The sequence below is a fragment of the Bombus vancouverensis genome, chromosome 16 (genome assembly GCF_051014615.1).
Source record: "Bombus vancouverensis nearcticus chromosome 16, iyBomVanc1_principal, whole genome shotgun sequence".
Taxonomy (NCBI): Eukaryota; Metazoa; Arthropoda; class Insecta; order Hymenoptera; family Apidae; genus Bombus; species Bombus vancouverensis.
The window spans coordinates 4,289,278-4,308,659 of NC_134926.1; the positions used below are offsets into that span (position 1 = coordinate 4,289,278).

Below are 19,382 nucleotides of genomic sequence, written 5' to 3' on the forward strand. Positions count from 1 at the left end.
CTGGGTAGTCAGCGCAAGTGACGCAAACACTGGGGGTACTTGCCAAGCACTCATAGAAAGTACTACCAACATGATAGGCAAGGGGGAACCCCACTTGCCCGTTGTATATTACTTCTATGAAGATATTTGGCTTTGCACCTTTGCAAATATGCCCAGGAATGGTTTCGAACTCGCGACACGTCACTACCGCATACGCCCTTTACGAGCGTAGCTAGCGAACCCGCCACTTTACTGATCGCTAGCGGTTCAACAGTATACGCACGTCCGACCGGCAGCTCAGGCGTAGATTCTCCCTGGCGCTGGCTTTGTTTCGGTTTAGACTCTCCAGTACCATTCTTTTCGTTCATTGCGAACGGTAAGTTTTTCAAATTGGTATAAAACTGTGGGAGCTTACAAAGCAACGCAACTGGCGCAACTGAACAAGGTACTTTAGTACTAAATAACAAATTACTGTACAAATAATGAGAAAGATTATCCGCGACAAAATGCCGATTAATAGGCTATTGGTCGGTAAGCGTCGACGACAAAAAGCCGATTAACAAGGTATCGGTCGATAAGCGTCGGCGACAAAAAACCGATTAATCGGTTATCGGTAAAGTGTTAAAGTGTGAGGAAAATTTGTAGAGCTAACGTTTTTGCCACGTTTTATATTTAAAAGGCATCGGCGATTGCAAAGATTCGTACGAATGGATAAGTAGATTTACCTGTAGATAAATGTCGAACATTTTCCAAGAGAGCATGGTAACGGACCACCTCGTTCAAGTTCTCCTTCTTCAATTTCTTTCTTAAGATGCCGATCAAGAGTGTCTGCACACGTTCCAATAATTCCTCCAAGTGTCTATCGTAATCCGTCTGCAACAAACAAGTAACACGAAATGTATCGACTGGAACGATACCAAAGAAAATAATATCCGATCCGACATACGAAATCGGTAAACGTCGCTACGAGCTGCGAAGTTCAAACGACGAAGATCGTAATTTTTCACCACCGTCGCAGCCTGTAACTGCAACGAATCTACGTGTTTCGTGAATCGACGAATCTCACCGTGTGTACGATTCTGACGCTCAATTTTCATTACAAAACTCGGATAAAAATCTGATTGCCAAATCTGATAGATAAAAATGTAACTCTTATCGATTGTAGATCTTTTAAAATTCTCTTTACGCGTCGTTTGGTAAACGCGTCGATCGTAATGTGGGTTGGCAACTAAGTGATTGCGGATCCTGCCATTAGGTGGTATTGGCAAAACCCGCAATCACTTAATTTCTAACCTAATAATTGAACTTGTCAAGAAATATCAGGTTGTTCGGTGCGATTTTGAAAAAGTTACGTCGCTTTAACGGGTGTCTGGTGGATAATACGAGCAACAGCAAGAAGAAACACGAACAAATAGATCAGCGGAAAGAATATACGAGCGGTTAAATATTATAATGCGAAAGTAGAGTTTCCATTGGGCAGGATAAGGTACTTAAGGTAGAATGGTACCTTCCTTTACTCTCTAGAAATTGAAAAATGCTTCTCCGCTTCCTTCATTAATTTTCTCCGCTTGCAGCTAAGTGCCTCTCCTCTATAATTGTTTTCTTCCTTTTTGCCCAAGCCACTCATCTCCGATGAACGAAGAAATCAGGAGGGGACTCAACTTTCCATTAACATCTCTGGTCACGCGAAAGGCTAAACTCGTTTCCATATTCGTTTCGATATTCACGACGAAGCAACTTTTAATTCGCGTTGAAACAGAATATGCAAACGTTTCCGTACTCTCGTCCATAATAAATAGCTCTGCTTATTTTCGCGATTAATCAATTTTTACGTTTTTAACGAACGAACCGATTGCTTTCAAATACTGCGAATTTTCTATTTCCTATTTTTTTTGTTTAAAGTATGAACATTACGTATATTTTACACATATTTGTATAATATTTATATATTTAAAATATAAATATAACACAGATAAATGCGTATGTATTTTTTCTATTTATTTTTATATTTAGAGGAATATAAGAAAGAAGAACATGGCGTGCGAATAACATGAAATTTATTTCTTTATTTCTAACGTTTTATCGAACAATGTGAAATTCTTAGATCCGATAAGGAGGCGTTAAAAAATTATCAGTCAGAGCTTTGCTTGATAGTAAATTAAATACTGATATATATTACGATATTAAATTTTCTTTGTTGCTACATTTATTTGTTACACGTTTTTCCTTTCTCTTTTTCTATTTTTTTCCAAAGTTTTCGTTTCTCTTATTCCCCACATACTTTCGTAATATGTTTCAATAAGGTTTTTTGGCCGCTAGTACGCGCGACAAGTTTTAATGGAACGACGAAAAAAACGTTAACGTAAATCGTCGTTAGAGGGAAACGTTAGCGCGGGACGTCACGCATTTCAACTTCTAACGTTGTTTTCCTCGTGCTTGTCTCTCTGCAGTGTCCACTGGAAACGGGATAAACAAGCAGTAGAACATCAGAGGGGGAAAAAAGCAACGATAGGGGAAGGGAAAAACGAGGGCTGTTCTATAACAGAAGAAGCAGCATGGAGAAATGGAAATGAAAGAATCAGGGAAAGTCGGAATAAAGGTGGAGGAAATAAAAGAAATAAAAAAAAAAGTTGCCGTATTAAAAAATAACAGAGGAAAATATAATCTGGAATATTCTGCTCGAAGATATCTCAAATAAAACCGGAGGAAGCGTATTCTTTTCTTTTTTTAATTGTTCGTAGTCGCAGAATACAACTGTAATAAACAACCATCTCATTGTATAGAATTTTCAAATTTTACAGATTTACAATAAGAATTGTTGGAAAACTAATTTTTCGCATAATCAATAGTATCTTTTATGTTGTGTCCGTATACGTAGTAGGTGGTGATATTTCTCCTGCTAATGACCATTTTTATCAAATTGATGGCTCACAGAATCGTCTAAACCTGATTTGTATTACGATTTTACGTACGCGTTCGACGAGTTTTTATTTGACAATTCTAACATCCCTCGGAAGATCCAGCGTACATCAATAGGAACTTAATGATATCTGGTTTGTCGTGCGGGCAAAAGGACGATCCTTGCAGCAAAAATGGACACGGAAAAATCCATACCATCGAGGTCGGCCAGGACGCATCAATCACTTTGATTCGACCTCCTGAGGATAATACCGACGAACATCCACCCGGAAAGACACTCCCCTCTTCCCACGCTCTTCATTTCTTATATCTTCCCTTCGATTCGTTGAACAATCACTTGCGTTTTGTCTGTGACACGTGTCATTTTCATCGAATAGCGTTTCGACTGATTTGAATTTGTTCCCTCGCGAGCTTGTCGCGTGAATTTTACGAAAATTCTGTCTTCATTTTATTCATTTCAACTCGCATGCACCTGTGTGCGTTACGATTATACAAGGTGGCCTATGCAATTTGCGTACTTGCAATTTTTTAAGGAGCGTTCACACGCTCGATCGATGTTACCGTCGATTTAGAGTTTTCAACGTTGTCACGCGGAAGAGAGTGTCTGCTTCGACTAACACGTTGACAGCCGCGTCACCCGTATTCGGGTGACAGCAAAGGTTCCGACAGTGCTGTGTCACCCGTATTCGGGTGACAGCAAAGGTTCCGGCAGTGCTGTGTCACCCGTATTCGGGTGACAGCAAAGGTTCCGGCAGTGCTGTGTCACCCGTATTCGGGTGACACTTATTTGACAACTTGCGAAGGATCGTCGTAGGTATTTGGAAAGATATTCCACAGGAAATAATAAAACTATTGAATTGTTATAAAAGTAATACGAAAATGATTTATTAAGAAAATTATTTAGAATGTAAAATTTTCAAGCATTCTATACATAGCTGAGGTTGGTCGGGACAATTTCGACAATAAGTTGTTTTCTTTAAATTCTCCCGTGTCTTTGATCGGTCCGTTCGACGTCTTTTATCCGCATAACATAGTTTGCACGCGCGACTAGTGCTTCTTGCGAAATCATTTTTTCGAACGGCGATATTATGCTGATTCCGTCGAAGACAAGGATTTTTGTATTTTCAGACAACCCTAATAATTTTCCAGCTAATAATTCTCTAAATCTTCTAATATTTACATCCTTCCTTGTTGCAATTTTCTGATACAAGTAAATATATTATTTCGTCATCAACGAACAGCTCGAACACATCATATGGATTGACATCGCTAGGTAATTGCCCAATGAGGCCATCTGTCTCGGGAAAAGGAAATGACTTCTGCCTACCACTAAATTCATTCCATTCGTCAAATTGAATTGTACTTTCTGTTGTTCTTTCTTCCTCAATGACCAATTTTTGTAAAATCTCGTCAACAGTATATTCGTTATATTCAGTATCACTACGATTGCACTTATCAATATCCGAATCAGAATCAGACGATGTAATTCTATTTATATGTTTATTTCTAGGGAATTTGATTTCTTCCTCATCGCTGCTATCCGAATTTGTGTAAGCCTCGTAAAAGCTTTCTTTTTCACTGCTGTTTGACTCACTAAGAAATAAGTTTTCCATTTTTCTGTTCGACATTGTAACGAATTAGGGCAGAGATTTTAAGTTATTTAAAATATCGGTGGAAGTCTAGCAGAGTACGCTTGGTACAGCGCCACTCGTGGCCTGAAGGAGATTTCGTTGAAAACACGCACGGCAGTCAACGTGCTAATATGTGAATATTGTCTCGATACAATGTTGAGAGTCCTTGATATTGATAATGGTGTCGTATAGAGGAACTTTTTATACGCACGCACATTGTGCTGTATTTATTTGTATTTTTGTATTTTGTACATTTATAGAGTATTTTTTATACCGGTGGAGATTTCAAGATTAATTTTGTTATTTCAAATGGAATCTTTTATATGGAAATATGGAAAAATGTTGAATTCTTGACTCTTATTAGTCGTAAAGCTAATAACTAATGGAAAATGCGTAATATTAAGTTGCAGATTCAATTTCAACATTCGAAATGATATCAATTGATATTAATAAATACAATGATTAAATGTGTAGCAATTATTTAAAGAATTATGAAGACACTTCGCCGATTTTGATGACTTTGAAATGTGTTTCGTCAAAGTGGTCAAAATCGTCAAAATCGACGAGGTGTGCCCTGGTGTAAATAATTAGCGATATATTAACACTCAGCCAACCGAACGGGCAGATCTCCATTTTTTACTTTGGCAACGCGTTTTCCTTTTTTTTTTTGTTATTATCAGTTATTGTTTACCTTGAATTGTTGACAATTAATTGCGTCACTTTTTCTGTTTTTATAAAGTACAATATATAATAAAATACAGCAATTTAGTGGTGTTGAAATTAATTAAAATTTACACTATCAACTGTGACTAAATAAAGTTATAATCGAACGATACCACACCGTAAAAAGATATTAAAATGCATTATGAATTTTTAATTTCACCTTCAAGTCGTTTTATTTATCTTCAGTCATCTTTAAAGTTTTTAATTTTACCTATATTTTTTATACTTTAAATATATGCTTTTAATTTGACATTTTGTATAAACAATATGTGAAATGGTTAAATAAAATCATCCAACGAGGAAACTGCACTCTGAACATTATTTTAACACTAACACTTTACATATACCTATTTTTACCGTTAAATAGACGTGTTTTTTTTCGAAAGAAACTGTCAACTTATTCTAGGAAATAACGCCCGACATAACTTTTAAATAATAAAATAATCAATCGCATATTTTCATTTTTGTGTGAATTATAAACAGGAGATTATAGTCGAACAGATCATCCTCACTTTCAGTTTGCTCATCTTCGGACGTAGAATTTCGTCCGTCTGAATATTTCTCGCTTTCGATTCGCTCGTTTTCGGACTTGGAATTTCGTCCGTCTCAACACTCCTCGCTTATATTTTCTATGTTTTTCAATAAACGCTTTTTCACTGAACGCGTGCACATATTTTGGGATAAAAGAAAATACAAAACTAACGTAGCGAATATTATGAGATTTGTTCGCTCCTTGTCGTATTTCATTTCTCGTAGGCTTCGATCCGTACTCTGTGACGCTCGAAATGATACTGCCTTTAGATTTCGTTTAGCTATAGAGAACTCATCACGCAGCGAGTATATTCTCGAGAAATATTTCTCGAGAGTGTCCGACAACACTCGGTTGTGTACATGCGTCACCTCACAAGGACTCTATCGGACTATTCAAGCGCTTACGACGAAGCCAAACACATACCGCGTTTAGATGTATACAACTATAGCTGGTTGGATGTTGTCGAGTTCAGAGTTAAGGTCCCCGGCAGAGAACTTTAGAAGAAGATGTAAATTTGCCGACCGGTCGCGGTAAACAAGCCAGGCGATGAATTTTCCTCGGTAAAAAAGAAGCAAAAAGAAGAATTGAGAAATTGATTAATCAGATAACAGAAGAATTTACATAAAGTTAGACGAACGAAAGAAATAACAACGAACGTACAATTTGAAATGAAATTTTGAAACCGGGTCTGGTAAGGTCACACAAAAATGAATTGCATATTTACGATAAAAATTGTACACTGACACGATTTTGTATGGTGACTAAAAATTTGATCGGGGAGTTGCTCGCATTAGACGAAAGAACCTTACTTATTATTCTACGAGAGTTCGCGGCGGCAGGTTTTTCGGCAATGCTGAGCGGAATGTCACGGATTTCACGAAAATTGCTTTCGAAGGAATTTCCCTTTACGAAAGTTTGAATCACCTGGAATCCCCGGAGATCAAGCTATGAATCAGAAATCACGCGTCAAGAGACAAAGTAAATAGCCTGCTAGCATCACCACCTTAAAGCGTACAAATAGAACGGTGGAACATCCATTCTCGTGAAAATCTCGCGAAAACTGTATTAAAAGCTTTCCTTCCCATCTGCAAAATCCTTCGTTCTCTAGGATAACATATTCGAAATTCTTTGAATTTTAAATTGCGCGATTAACGATACGTACGATTTTTAAAATGACAAGGAAAAACACCTAATTACGATATGCTGGAATACGAAGGTCACAAGAGAAAATAAATTAAAATTCAATATGTTTTTATTAAACCACCTACGAAGAATCACGCGTTTAAGCAGAAAAATGTGACAGAAAAGAAAATGTAAAATCGAAAGTTCGTCCTGAGCCGATAGGCGAAGACTGCGTATAATAAACGAAATAACAACTGGAAAAATTCGTAAGAAATATGCAAATTTGCATTTGCGCCGTTATTCCACCAAATAAATACCGATCATCGATCAAATGTCTGTAAATGAATTCTTTTTTCCAATTTTTTTTTTCCAACCTAACCCCAATCAACCGTTCAACGTATGATACTTTGAAAAAACAATTTCGACAATCAGAGAGTGGGAAAATGGCGGCTAAAATTAGTTCAATATGGCGCGCCTTAATAAAGTTGAACAACTCTCATATAGCGCGAACGTGTCCATCACACAGTTTTGTTCGGCTTCGACAGTGCGCGAAACGAATTAACTGCGTTGTAGAGGGGTTGACTGTTCAACGAAGCTGCATTTTCAATATAATATTTTACAATATTAAAGTTCAGCTGGATATTTCTCGACAGCTATTGTATCACATGTGGCATTGTCTACGCTCAACTCGCCACAATAAAAAATGTCATCGGGAACCGATCCTTGCGATAACGATCCAATAAAATTATAGCTCGTACGTTGGATTTAACGCTTTTCATATCTCTTTTTGCGGGGAATTTCGAGAGACAATGTTTTGTAAAACTGTTTTGAAACGCGAGAAAACACGCGTCACGTTGTTACCACCATTAAAACGAATATTATTCCGACGACACATACAGAGGCTGCACAAAGTACAATATTTCCACCTGCTTTTATTTCTCAATGAAGCGTCTCTATCAGACTGGAAATGCTTTCCTTTCATAATTTCTCTTTCGTTTTCAAAATTTTCCAGTCGTGTGAAAATACTACAAAATGATACAGAATTTACCATACTGCGATCTCATTATCAGATCGGTGCATATGAAATGTCGTTTTGTACAATAAAATTTTCATTACTTCGTCGGAAATATCGTATATTTAATCAAGATATTAGATCGTCCGAAAAGTTTTCATTTTATAGTAACAGACCAGAATGGATCATACGTAATTCAATAAAATAATATAAAAGAACAAATATCATTTCCTTATGGAACAAAAGAAACTTTTCGTACGACGTGATAGAATCCAAATCGACGTTAGGATTCAACTAAAAGTTACATTTATAAATCTGCTTAAAATAATCTAAGCACGAAAAAATTGCTTAGATGGAAACGTCTTTAACCTTCGCCTAAATGCTAATTTTATTTTTCCAGAATACCTCGTGACACTTTTTCCAAATGTTGGAAATGTTCACGCAAGAAAATTACGTGGATATTCTGATTAATGTCACGATAACGAAGTTTCGTATAACGAAGAGATTCTACATCTCTTTAAACATCGAAAGTACCGATTCGTAATAAATTTCCTTTTATTTTATCTAATTGATACTTAACGATAGAACACGATTAAACGTGCGACATTAATGCGGCAAATTCAAGCTTCAAAGAAACGTTTCATACGCAGCTAATTGCATCTGAATACGATGTAACAAATACAATGGTGTTTCCATACTTTTTGTAGCCTTTGTTGAATCGTTTATGGAGCGCTGCTACGTATTGGACATCCACTTTAATACGGCAACATGAATTTTCCACGAATATTCCATCCGGAAGGAGGAGTTTCTTCGTTATTTAGACATTTGCTTTTAGATTGCGCACGTTCATGGGCAAAACTGTATAAGAAAAATACGCAAAAATATTCGAGATGCACTAGAGATATCGCGTAGTAATTAAAATAGGTTTACAAAAATTGCCTATGAAACGTGCAGATACGTGTGAACTTGTGGCCGCACTCGGCAACAATGTATATCAATATGCCGAAGCAAAGTGCCCAATGAGCCATCAATATCCCAACGGTCCTTCCGCCGAATGTCCGAGAAGAAGACGTGCGTGGCAACGGTGCGGACGCCTAACAAACGTGTGGATAGTGGGGATTTGAGGGGCGACAAACAGAAAAGAATCGAATCCGATCGACAGTTAGGTTTGAAATAGGAAGCGAAGAAGTCGAGTTGTAGAGCCGGGCAGTGAAATTGACTAGCGAAACTGAGAGCGATACGTGACGCGATCGAAAGGAGACTCTTGTTAATAAATATATTGTTGACCTAAACACCGAGTGATTATTTAACGCACTACACCCAATAACACCTCAAACTTTTTCGTCGTTAAATTAAACCGTTAAACATGAGCAAGTGTTACAGTACTTTCGAACTATATAGATTAGGATGTGAAAGAACAACGGAGGGCCAGCCAAAGTTTCGGCTGGACGTGACCCGAAGTGTCCTGGGAATTGCCGTGTAATTTGTCTATATCGTACAAGGGAGGAAATAAAATAGAAAAATAGAAAAGGAGAATAATAGAAGGAGAAAAATAGAAAAGAAATGCGAGCAAATGAAGATATAAGATGGATCCAGTGAAATATCCAAATTTTGTTTCGTGTTAAACCCAAATGCCGAGTTCCGTTTGAATTGATTCAATGCCAAAGTTATTCAGTTGAGAAAAATAGATAAACGATAACCAAGTCGTTATGGAAATAGTTAGGAATAGGAATAAAAAAAATTGCAGGGAACTAACGGATACGGAGGAGCGTGACAATATGAACGCGACACGCAAGTAACAACGCAGTCGTTATTTTTCATAATTATCCGGCAAAACGAATCTGTGGAAAACAAAAGTTGTGGAGCGTTAACGAGGAGGATTTTCAGTCGATCCAATGGATAATGACATTAGCTCTCTGTGCTGTCGCATTATTTTAATGGCAAATTCTTTATTTCGTGTCTCTTTCGCCGGTGTATTCAAGAGCTTTTTAAGATTTAACGAGGACGTGGCCGCCTTTCAATTTTACCGGTGCGAAAACAGCAACTGAAAAGATACAAAATATCGCCCCTGACCATAATTCCCTCTTCTCTGTTGAGTCGTCGTCGTCGCCGAATTTTCCTACCGCTAAAAACCACTCTCAACAGAGTGCGCAGGATCCAAGTGGCGAATATTTTTGCAATTATTTTGCTGACTTTGCAAGCACAGTGGCTCTTTATTTTTATTCTCAGTCCAAGTAGGCGTGTCTGGTCAAATCTGTTTCTGTTTTGGTTTCCAGAAAAATAGCTTGAAATATAAAATATTATACTGTATTATTATACAGAACTTTCTCATTTAATAGATTTTTGTGCTGTTTATCTGGCATTTTGCGCTAGCGGCTACATTTTAGGCGGAAGTTTCAGATACGCCCTTTTTACCGAACACGGCAGAGTTATTTTTTAAAAATTGTTAAGGTTCGGGTCTGAGTGAAAATCGTGGGAACAACGAGTTTCGCAGATGTAAATAACATGGTATGCTTGACATTCTAATTTTTTCGGTGGGGCGTGAGCTTCTCTGGCTGGAAATACGTGTTTCCCGCCCTTTCCCCTTCCCACCATTGATTTTCTACGGCACTGCGGAGACCGCATCTCTTTTATCTATAGCTCAGAGACAACATTCCTTCTTAATTTGTTCCGAATCACAGGATTCGCGATCATCCGACGTTTATCCTGCGCTATTCAGACACGGTTGTTAGCTTTTTCCAGTGTTTATCGAGGTTTTACGTGGGTAGTCCATTTAATTAAAGGAAATTAGTTTCCAGTAATTTTTTAGTCCGTTTATTTTATTAACTTCTCTATTTCTTTCTATCTTTTTTTATTTCAGGAAATGAATGATACTATTTTATTCCATGCCAAGTATATTTTTAACTATTCAAAAAAAAAAAAAGAAAATAAAATAAAAAAACAACAGGCAAGAGCTTGTAATTAAATTACAGGAAAAACGTGAAACAAAATCAAAGTGCAGATCCAAGAGAAAAAATCAGAAAAGAAAAAAAAATCTCTTCGTACAAAATGTTACATTGAAATGGATATTTTTCAACATCAAAAGCGTGAAACTCGAGACGCCGTTTTCAACCATGTTAAGACAAATTAAATCCAAAAAAAAAGCGAAGAAAAGGGAGAAGCAGAAAGAGAATTGGTTTCTCTTGCTAAAGAGTTTAAGAAAACGGTAATTATACAGAAAAAAGGAACATCTTCCCGATTTCAATGGGCCTGAGATACGCTGTCAAGGTGTCAAGATACACTGTGAACTACTTTTCCCTAGACACGCAGCCACAGCTCGGCCCTCGTTTCACCGAGACGTTTTCAAAAAACTTCAACGAAATTTGAGTTCCATTACGCTTCATTCTGGCGTATAGATAGTCGTTCAATTTTTGTATAGTTCAACCTAAGCTTAATTTATCGATGCTAATCATCTTCAATATAAATAACAAAAAAAGATAAATCCATGGGTTGTAGATTATTAAATTTTAATTTAGTTAAATGTTAGTTAAATGCTAGATTAATATATTGCACAACGTTGGCACGACTTACTATTTATTTCATTCGCTTTTGTAAGTGTGTCGTAAATTCGACTACTATCATTTATTATTATACGCTTCTGTCTATAGCTGAAAACGTTACGTGTTAAGGACATTTATAGACACCTGCTGAGTCTAATTTATTAGTACGTGACAAACAGACAGGTAAGACATAGTATAACATTTCATAGATCGATAGATTCACTGAAAATTATTGGGTTGGCAACTAAGTGATTGCGGATTTGGTCATTGCCACCTAACGTCAAAATCTGCAATCACGTTAGCATTATCCAGTAGCCTCATTTTTCTCTTTTACCTATTTAAAATGATTTTCTCTCTCTCATCAGCTAGTTAAGTTTACATTGGATTATGTAAGAATGCAGCCGCCTACTCGACAATCCGACGTAATCGTATCGAAGTATCGTAATCGTATCGTGACGTAAATTGTATCGAAGGTTTCCGCTGATACAGTTTTTCCATGAAATAAGCAACTGGTTTCTCACTGGAAACAGACAACTCATTATCTTTCCATTTGAGGTTCTTTCTTTTTTGATTTACCGACAGAGTAAGAGATCGCAGAATGAGTAAGCGATCCGTGAAAGCGAGAAGCCATCAATTTTTATGATCCAACGAACAGTGACTCGTTTCAGTAGAAGACCAATGGAATATGTACAATGCTTCCTGACTCTGGTTTAGCAATCCTCGCGTGTTACGTGCTGCTCAACCGATCGCTTTATACGATCCGCCGCTATCTCGAGTTCCTCGCTCGTTCTCCGTATTCTCGCTTGTCCCGTTCGAGAACAAAGTGAAGCCGAATAGCACGCCAGACTCGTAATGAGCATCTCGTCGATCCTGAGCGTGCGGCTTATTTCCAGGCAAAATTGTATGTCAGAAAATAAGGTCGCAAGCGACGGTAACATATACAGTAGGACAAGTGCAAGTCCGAACGGTTCAATATTCGAACAATTCCAATTCGAACGAACGTGTCAGGGGAAATCCAGCTTCTGAACTTGAAGGAAAACTGGAAGTTGGAGCAAAGAGACGGACAGTTGCTTGTCGTTGTGTAAGCGTTACATTGTTGCCTGATCTCTCTGCTCAGGCTCGGTCGCAACAGCGAAATGCAGGCTGAGAAGAAGAAAGAGAAACAAAGGGACGTTCGTCGTTTCGACGCTCGTTCTTGCAGTCGTCGGTGTAGTTCTTCTGTGATTGTCTCAGCGAGCGTACTAAATTTGTTTTCTTACCATTTATTAATACGAACTTTAGAGACAGGTACTTGCAATGTTTCATATTGAGAACATATCGAATGGGAGGGATCGATTCAACTTACGCCATTTCAAACGGGACAATTTAATTCGATATTCGACCAACTCGAAGCTCGAACCGTCCAGCGTCTCCTGGAACGGATAGTGTCCGATGTTCGAGGATCTACTCTATGTAGAGGAAAGTTGTACGGAATGTTGATCTTAGCATGAAATTCGTATTTGAAGATAATTGAAATCGATGAGGCGTGCTCTTTTGTCCATAATTACCAAGGAACGTCCGCGTAAAAGCAAAATTAATGTTAATATTATATATTATATATTTTATATACTTTATTATTGACATATATAATATATTTTATATATTATATTTTTATATTTAATATATAAAATATATTATATACTTTATATTTTAATATGTAATAATATTATATAAAATATATCTTATATACTTTATTATTGACGCATAATATATTTTATATATCATATTTTTATATTTAATACATAAAATATATTTTAATGATATATAATATTATAATAAAATATATAAAATATATTATACATTTTATATTTTAATATGTAACAATATTTTCTCCTATGTTATTACACTATATCTGTTGCTTGATTTTATCTCATATTTCCTTATTTTTTTCAGATTCTACATTATTCCATTGTTAATAAATATTTTCCAACCAAGTAACCAGTTGCAAGCTAATCAATTTTATCCGATGGCTAGAAACTCAAGTCTATATTTCATCAGACATCATGATCTCTACCTATGTCACAAAAGAGCGAATTCTTGGCAGACAGTTTCGCGTCAACAGCACTCGCTGGGTACACGTGAGAAAATTTGTCAGGCTGATTCATCGTCTTTCGTTCTTACTCTGCTGCCAGCTATTGTAAGAAAGTACCTCTTGTCCGTTGCCAAAATCTATTCTATCTATGTCCTCGATCTTCTTATTATTATCCTCCTGTTTGATAACAATAACGTTATTATTTCATAGAAAATTTCCAACTTACGAACTTCCCTGTCAACTCGGTTTCTAAATTTAAAATATTTGAACAGTTTGCAATTTAAAAAATGGTAACTGGATGTTCTCCTCCCGTTTAGCACCAAAGTTGGTCATCGTTCGAATTGTTTCGAATAAATATTTTCTTATGATAATTATCTTAGGGATAAATTCATATAAGCTGAATATTTTATCTGTGGTATAATTAATTCTTATTCGCGTTATTTATTATCCATATTATTAACAAATTATGTTCTATATTTATTCGAATAACGAATAATAATGGGAATAATTTTGTACAAATATACACAGACTCCAATACGATTCTTATTGTTAATTTACCGAGAAACAACAAGCTTATCAATTTGGTATCTGAAAAATGTTAATTATAAAAGCCAATGTTACAACTGGACAGTGAAGCTTGAAAATATATTTTCGTTACCAATTTTATCCTCGTTTATATACGTATAATATATAATTTTGATTAAAATGAAACTTTTATTCGGATAAATTTGTAAATTTGAATAATTTCTTATTCGGCTAAATATTTGTACGATGGAATCTTTATTTTATTTTTTATCTTTATCCATCACTTGTTATTGGAACAAAATTTTCCCCAATATTGTTTAGCGCACACCAAAATAGTATTTTTACTACAAGCATTGGAACACATTTACGGTTTATTGATTTTCCAGTTACAACGAAGCAGATGAAATTTTCAAGAATTCGTCGTTAAATGTGCTGATCAAGGTGCAGCGTTAATAGCCCATTTTAGGAAGATTAATGGGCTACGTAAATTGCTACGCCATTAGACATCGGTTAGCTAAATGTGATTAATTTTATAACTATTTCATATATAATTTATTTTGATTTAAAAACGCCGGTAGAATTTGTGTAATTTTGATCCTAATATTCTTTCGTTTCTGATTTACGATGACTTCAAATGACTTCAAACGCTCGATCGGAAGAAAGTAGACGGTGGAAAATTCGTTTCCAATTGGAGAAGTCGCGAGCGAAGAGCAAAAGGTAATCTGCCGATGCGTAGAATTGAAAAACGCGGACTACCAGCCGAGTAACAAGGCAAACAGAAAAACGGAAACGAACCCTCGAAAACTTCATTTCCTCCGGAATGAAAATTAATTAATATCTGGCTCTTCCGCGTAACGAGATCTCCATTATCGCCTAAATACGAGTGGCTGAGGAAACTCGATCGTCTTCACGGTTCTCGTTGATCGCTCTTTAATTATTATCAATTTGTGCGACACTTCAGCGTGTCGATTACTTTGCTACATTTTCACCATATTATTACATGTATATACGTATAATTCTATAAAATTCAAATTACCCGCCAATCGACATTTTTATTTTTGCCTTGTTTCACCGGCAGTCCTTTGTTAAATAGAATATTGGGTTGGCAACTAAGTGATTGCGGATTTGGTCATCAGATGGTATTGACAAAGTCCGCAATCACTTAATTGCCAATCCAATACAGCACGAGAGAAGAGCAGTAATTTAGGATTTGGACAATCGACCCTCGATTTCCCAGATAAAATTTGTAGTAGATTCGTTATTAACTGTTATTGTATTTACTTTCATTATTCTCAAAACAAACTCGATTTTCCAGAATCGATCGTCTGATTTACCCTAAGGATTTACGTTATTACATATATATATATATATATATATATATACAAATAAATAATCCATATTTTTCAGGCAAGATCAAGATTTATTTAAAGAGAAAGTCAAACAGACTTTTGATTCAGAATAATCACCCTTGTTTAAAAATCTCTTTAGATTTTGTGTCGATAAGTGCCAGTGCATTTGAACGCTATGAACAACTGACGGTATTTCGTATTTCATTGTTATGTTCTGAATAATTTTTATTGAATAAAAGTTGAAATATTTATAAATAGCGCGCAAAATATAACAATATTTTATAATAATAATAATAATTTTCGACCATGTTTTTTCAATGATCCCTACGACTCAAACGGTTAAGTCATCATTCAGATTGCTGATGAATTTCGCTTCGAAAGAATGCCATGATCTTTTCACTCGATAAAGTCGTCCAGCTGAGGAAGCACCGTGAAATGGATACACCGGGTGATACTGCGTAGTTTCCCATCTAAGACTCGTTATGATATCTGATTAGTATGAGAAGCAATTTCACGCCACATTTCCTCCTTTTTGCATCTTTCTCGTCTTATGCAGAGGGTTTGAAACGGTTTCTTGCGTTAGCCCGGACTGCTCTTAGAGCTGTTCTCGCGTTTGTGCCGAATTCTCGGCTGGTTCTGGGCCTCCGGAGCGTTGCTCGTCGATCAAACCGAAGCCTTTAACACTTTGGTTGCCACGTTGGTCATTGGTGACCGTAGCGCTCCAACTTCTCACAGTTGTAAAAATTGAATGAAAATTGACAGTTAAGGCATTTTGAATATAAACGATAGATAAAAGATATTTTGAAATAAAGTGCCCCTTTGAACAATTACACACCTTAAAAAATGTTGAAAATGACAACGTGAGTTCGTGCTCGCCAACCATGTGCAGATGCGCTAGTTACAATAAATAGTAACTAGGAAATAGTCCTAGATACAATCGATAGATTTAATCGATAGGTTTAAGATGTTCTTTTATTTTTATCCCTAGTCCATGTAAGAAAGTGCAATAAAGATTTTTCGACTCAGAACGGTGTGATAGATTTATCCAAAAAATAAAATAATAGCTATTGTGATCCTACCTCTAAATACAGAAACAACATCAAAAAATAATCGTAGATGATGCTTTAAAATCATATAATTGAAGTTAGAAGTGTAAACATACCTTACTATTATACATAGAATGAGCAAATACTGTTTACTAATATCTTCTATACGTTTCAACAATATATCCTGCACGTTTTGTTTACGACGAAATAACGAAAGCGAATGATTTGTTGAAATAAAGGAAGTTATAATATGTCGCTATCAACTGTCACCAAGGCGCTACGGTGGTCACCCGTGACCATCAAGAAGATAAACGGTCCACTGGGGAAGAATGTTGTCTTACATCACGAATTTATTATTATTTTGCAGTTATATGCTTTGAATAATTAAAATACTCCCGTGGCGCCCTCAGCGAAACATGTAATTTCGGCGTAGCAGTTAGTGTTAACACCAATAAAGAACTACCACACCAGTCAAATTGACTAGTTTTACAAGTTCGCAACGATAACTAAAAGAATAATATGCTGCATTTTATTTTGTTTTTTATGTATTCAACTGAAAATAATTTTGTATCAAGGCTACTTATACCAATACCAGTGAAAATGACTGGTACTTGTCCAAGTGTAAAAGGATCCTGCAATCTGTTTATCGAACCCCAATTAACCAGTTTCCTCGTTTTCTACAACTTGCCACGCGTTTTTCGAACTTTTACTGCGTATCATTCAATACGACGATATCAGTTATCAGGAAAATTCCGGATCGATCGCTAGATCGCTAAATACTAACATTAGAAACACCACACTAGTCAAAATGACTGTTTCTACAATTTTATAAACGTGCCAACCCTCGTTTAGGTAACATGGTCCCAGATGGATTAATAATACCAAAAATATACTACATAACATGGAATTGCTTCTGTAAGAAAGTAATAAGTCAATAAATATAAAAATATTCTATTATTAGGTATTTTTTAAAGACCAGTCATTTTCACTGGTTTTGGTAGAAATAGCTTCGTGTTAACTATCGGTAGTTCTAGCGTTAAACCGTTTAAAAGCGAAATGCACACACATCGTACGATAATGATATCTTCACTAAGAACACGACAAATCCACTCGCACGTTCTTTTCAGCGTTTTTTCCTCGTTGGAATTCGTAAAGAACACGGTTGAGGCGTAAGTGTTGTCCGTGATACTTGTAGATGTCGCTGATGGGGTATTGCTATTTCTCTTCTAATTTAGATGCGTGAAAGAAAAATCAGACTCCGGTCGCCGGGATTTGAGAACCCGGGTCCCGAACGTTCGTAACCTAAGGCGCTAACCACTGCGCTGCCGTCGTTCGTCGCTAGTTAGTGTCGAGTGGTGGTATTTTCTGTTGAGTGCCGCCACGCGGTTATGCGCTTTGTTCGTTGCCATTATTGACGCTTACGAATTGATTATTTTATTGGGATTACGTTGCACTGATCTTCGCCAAACAGAATGTCATTTCTAACAGCAAAACGTGTAAACGATACATGAGCGGACGAGGGTGAGAAAATTAATTAGGTTTATTTGAATTGCTCATTTATACGTCTGATAATTATTTTAAAAGGAATATAGAAATCACAACGCATGTAACGATAAAAAGGAACACGCGAAACAGTTGTCGATCACATTGAAAATAATTTACCTTCGGTCGGTTAAAAAATTCATATAATGGGCCAGATAATGGCGAAACGTGATACAATGTACAAGACACGTATAATAATAAAGCAAAGCCGAGCACGTACAGTATTTCGTATTTTTATTTCGATCTGCTGAATGAATGTACGCGGTGTACCAAAAATTATTGGCTCATTGCACGCGATGTATTCGCGTGTAAATGAACGAGATAATAAACAGCGAAGGGAAATCGTGCTCGTATATTACTCTTTTCCTTCTACGCTCTTTTCGCTTCATTCCATCTTCTTCATCCATTACAACAGCTAATTTGTATCGGTCCATTATTTTATTCCATTCACTTTGTTCACCCTGAAATTATCTCTGAAATTCCGCATTATTCTGTATCTCTATCGAAATTTACGTTTATTTTCAAATAACATTATTTATCTTATTTACGTTGAAATTACGCTGTTTATTATCGTATTTGTATCGATAAATTGAATATACAAGGTGGACGATATAAAACTGACTGATTCTAATTGTCACCAGCTAATTATATCTTTGAAACAAAACGAAACACAACGTTTTAAATACAAGTCACTAATTAATATTTGGAAATTACGTATGCAATATAACATCAGACAGATGTTCGCCTCCAGACGTTGTACAAAGTGCAGCCCTTTCAGTCGCATTTTTCGCTGCGTTTCACAAGTCATGTTGGCTATTGTTTCTCCAATAGCAACTTTCTTCAACTGCTCCATAGTGTTCCCTTTATCGACATACGCTTCGCGTTTAAGGAAACCCCGTAAAAAGAAGCGCAGTTCAATCAGGCGATCGAGATGGCCAACGTCGTCATGTCGATCACCGTTATCGACGGATTGCTTTGACGTAACGTTCGACGCAATGGTTGCGTAAAAGCGGAACAAAAAATAACGCAACGTAGAGTAGCGGAACTTTGAAATCAGTCAGTTACATATCGTTCACCCTGTACATTATATTCGAGCACAAACCCAAAGATAAATAAGACTGGCAGGAAGAGAAGAATGGCGAAGCAATAGAATCAGCGAAGTATCACGATATACAGGGTGGTTGGTAACTGGTGGTACAAGCGGAAAGGGGGTAATTCTACGCGAAAAAAGAAGTCGAAAATATAGAATAAAAATTAAAAAAAATTTTTTTTTTTAATTTTTCCATTGAGACAACGATCTATAGTGAGATCCGTTATAACGAGACGCGATAAAGTGCGCGCGTACCGAGCGACAATTCAAAGTCGATTTTCTCGAAAACAAAGCCTCGAACG

General features: G+C 36.4%; 1 protein-coding gene and 1 long non-coding RNA gene across 4 annotated transcripts in view; both read right to left on the bottom strand.

Moving 5' to 3' along the window:
* The window catches only part of LOC117154380 (midasin), a 139,606-nt gene that overhangs the window by 19,897 nt on the left and 100,327 nt on the right, over nt 1–19,382 (bottom strand). Inside the window, exon 16 of the mRNA XM_033329315.2 lies at nt 705–852. Coding sequence (XP_033185206.2) covers nt 705–852 — 148 coding nt within the window. The remainder of the gene's footprint in view (nt 1–704; nt 853–19,382) is intronic.
* On the bottom strand, nt 15,642–17,651 carry LOC143303707 (uncharacterized). Of its 3 annotated transcripts, none has more exons than XR_013060267.1 (4): nt 17,515–17,651; nt 16,565–16,954; nt 16,238–16,483; nt 15,642–16,127 (listed from the first exon to the last, which is right to left on the bottom strand). It is a non-coding gene; the product is annotated as an uncharacterized LOC143303707 (long non-coding RNA). The 3 variants fall into 3 exon arrangements; XR_013060269.1 differs by having other exon boundaries at nt 16,238–16,329; nt 17,515–17,650; XR_013060268.1 differs by lacking the exon at nt 17,515–17,651 and adding an exon at nt 17,035–17,455.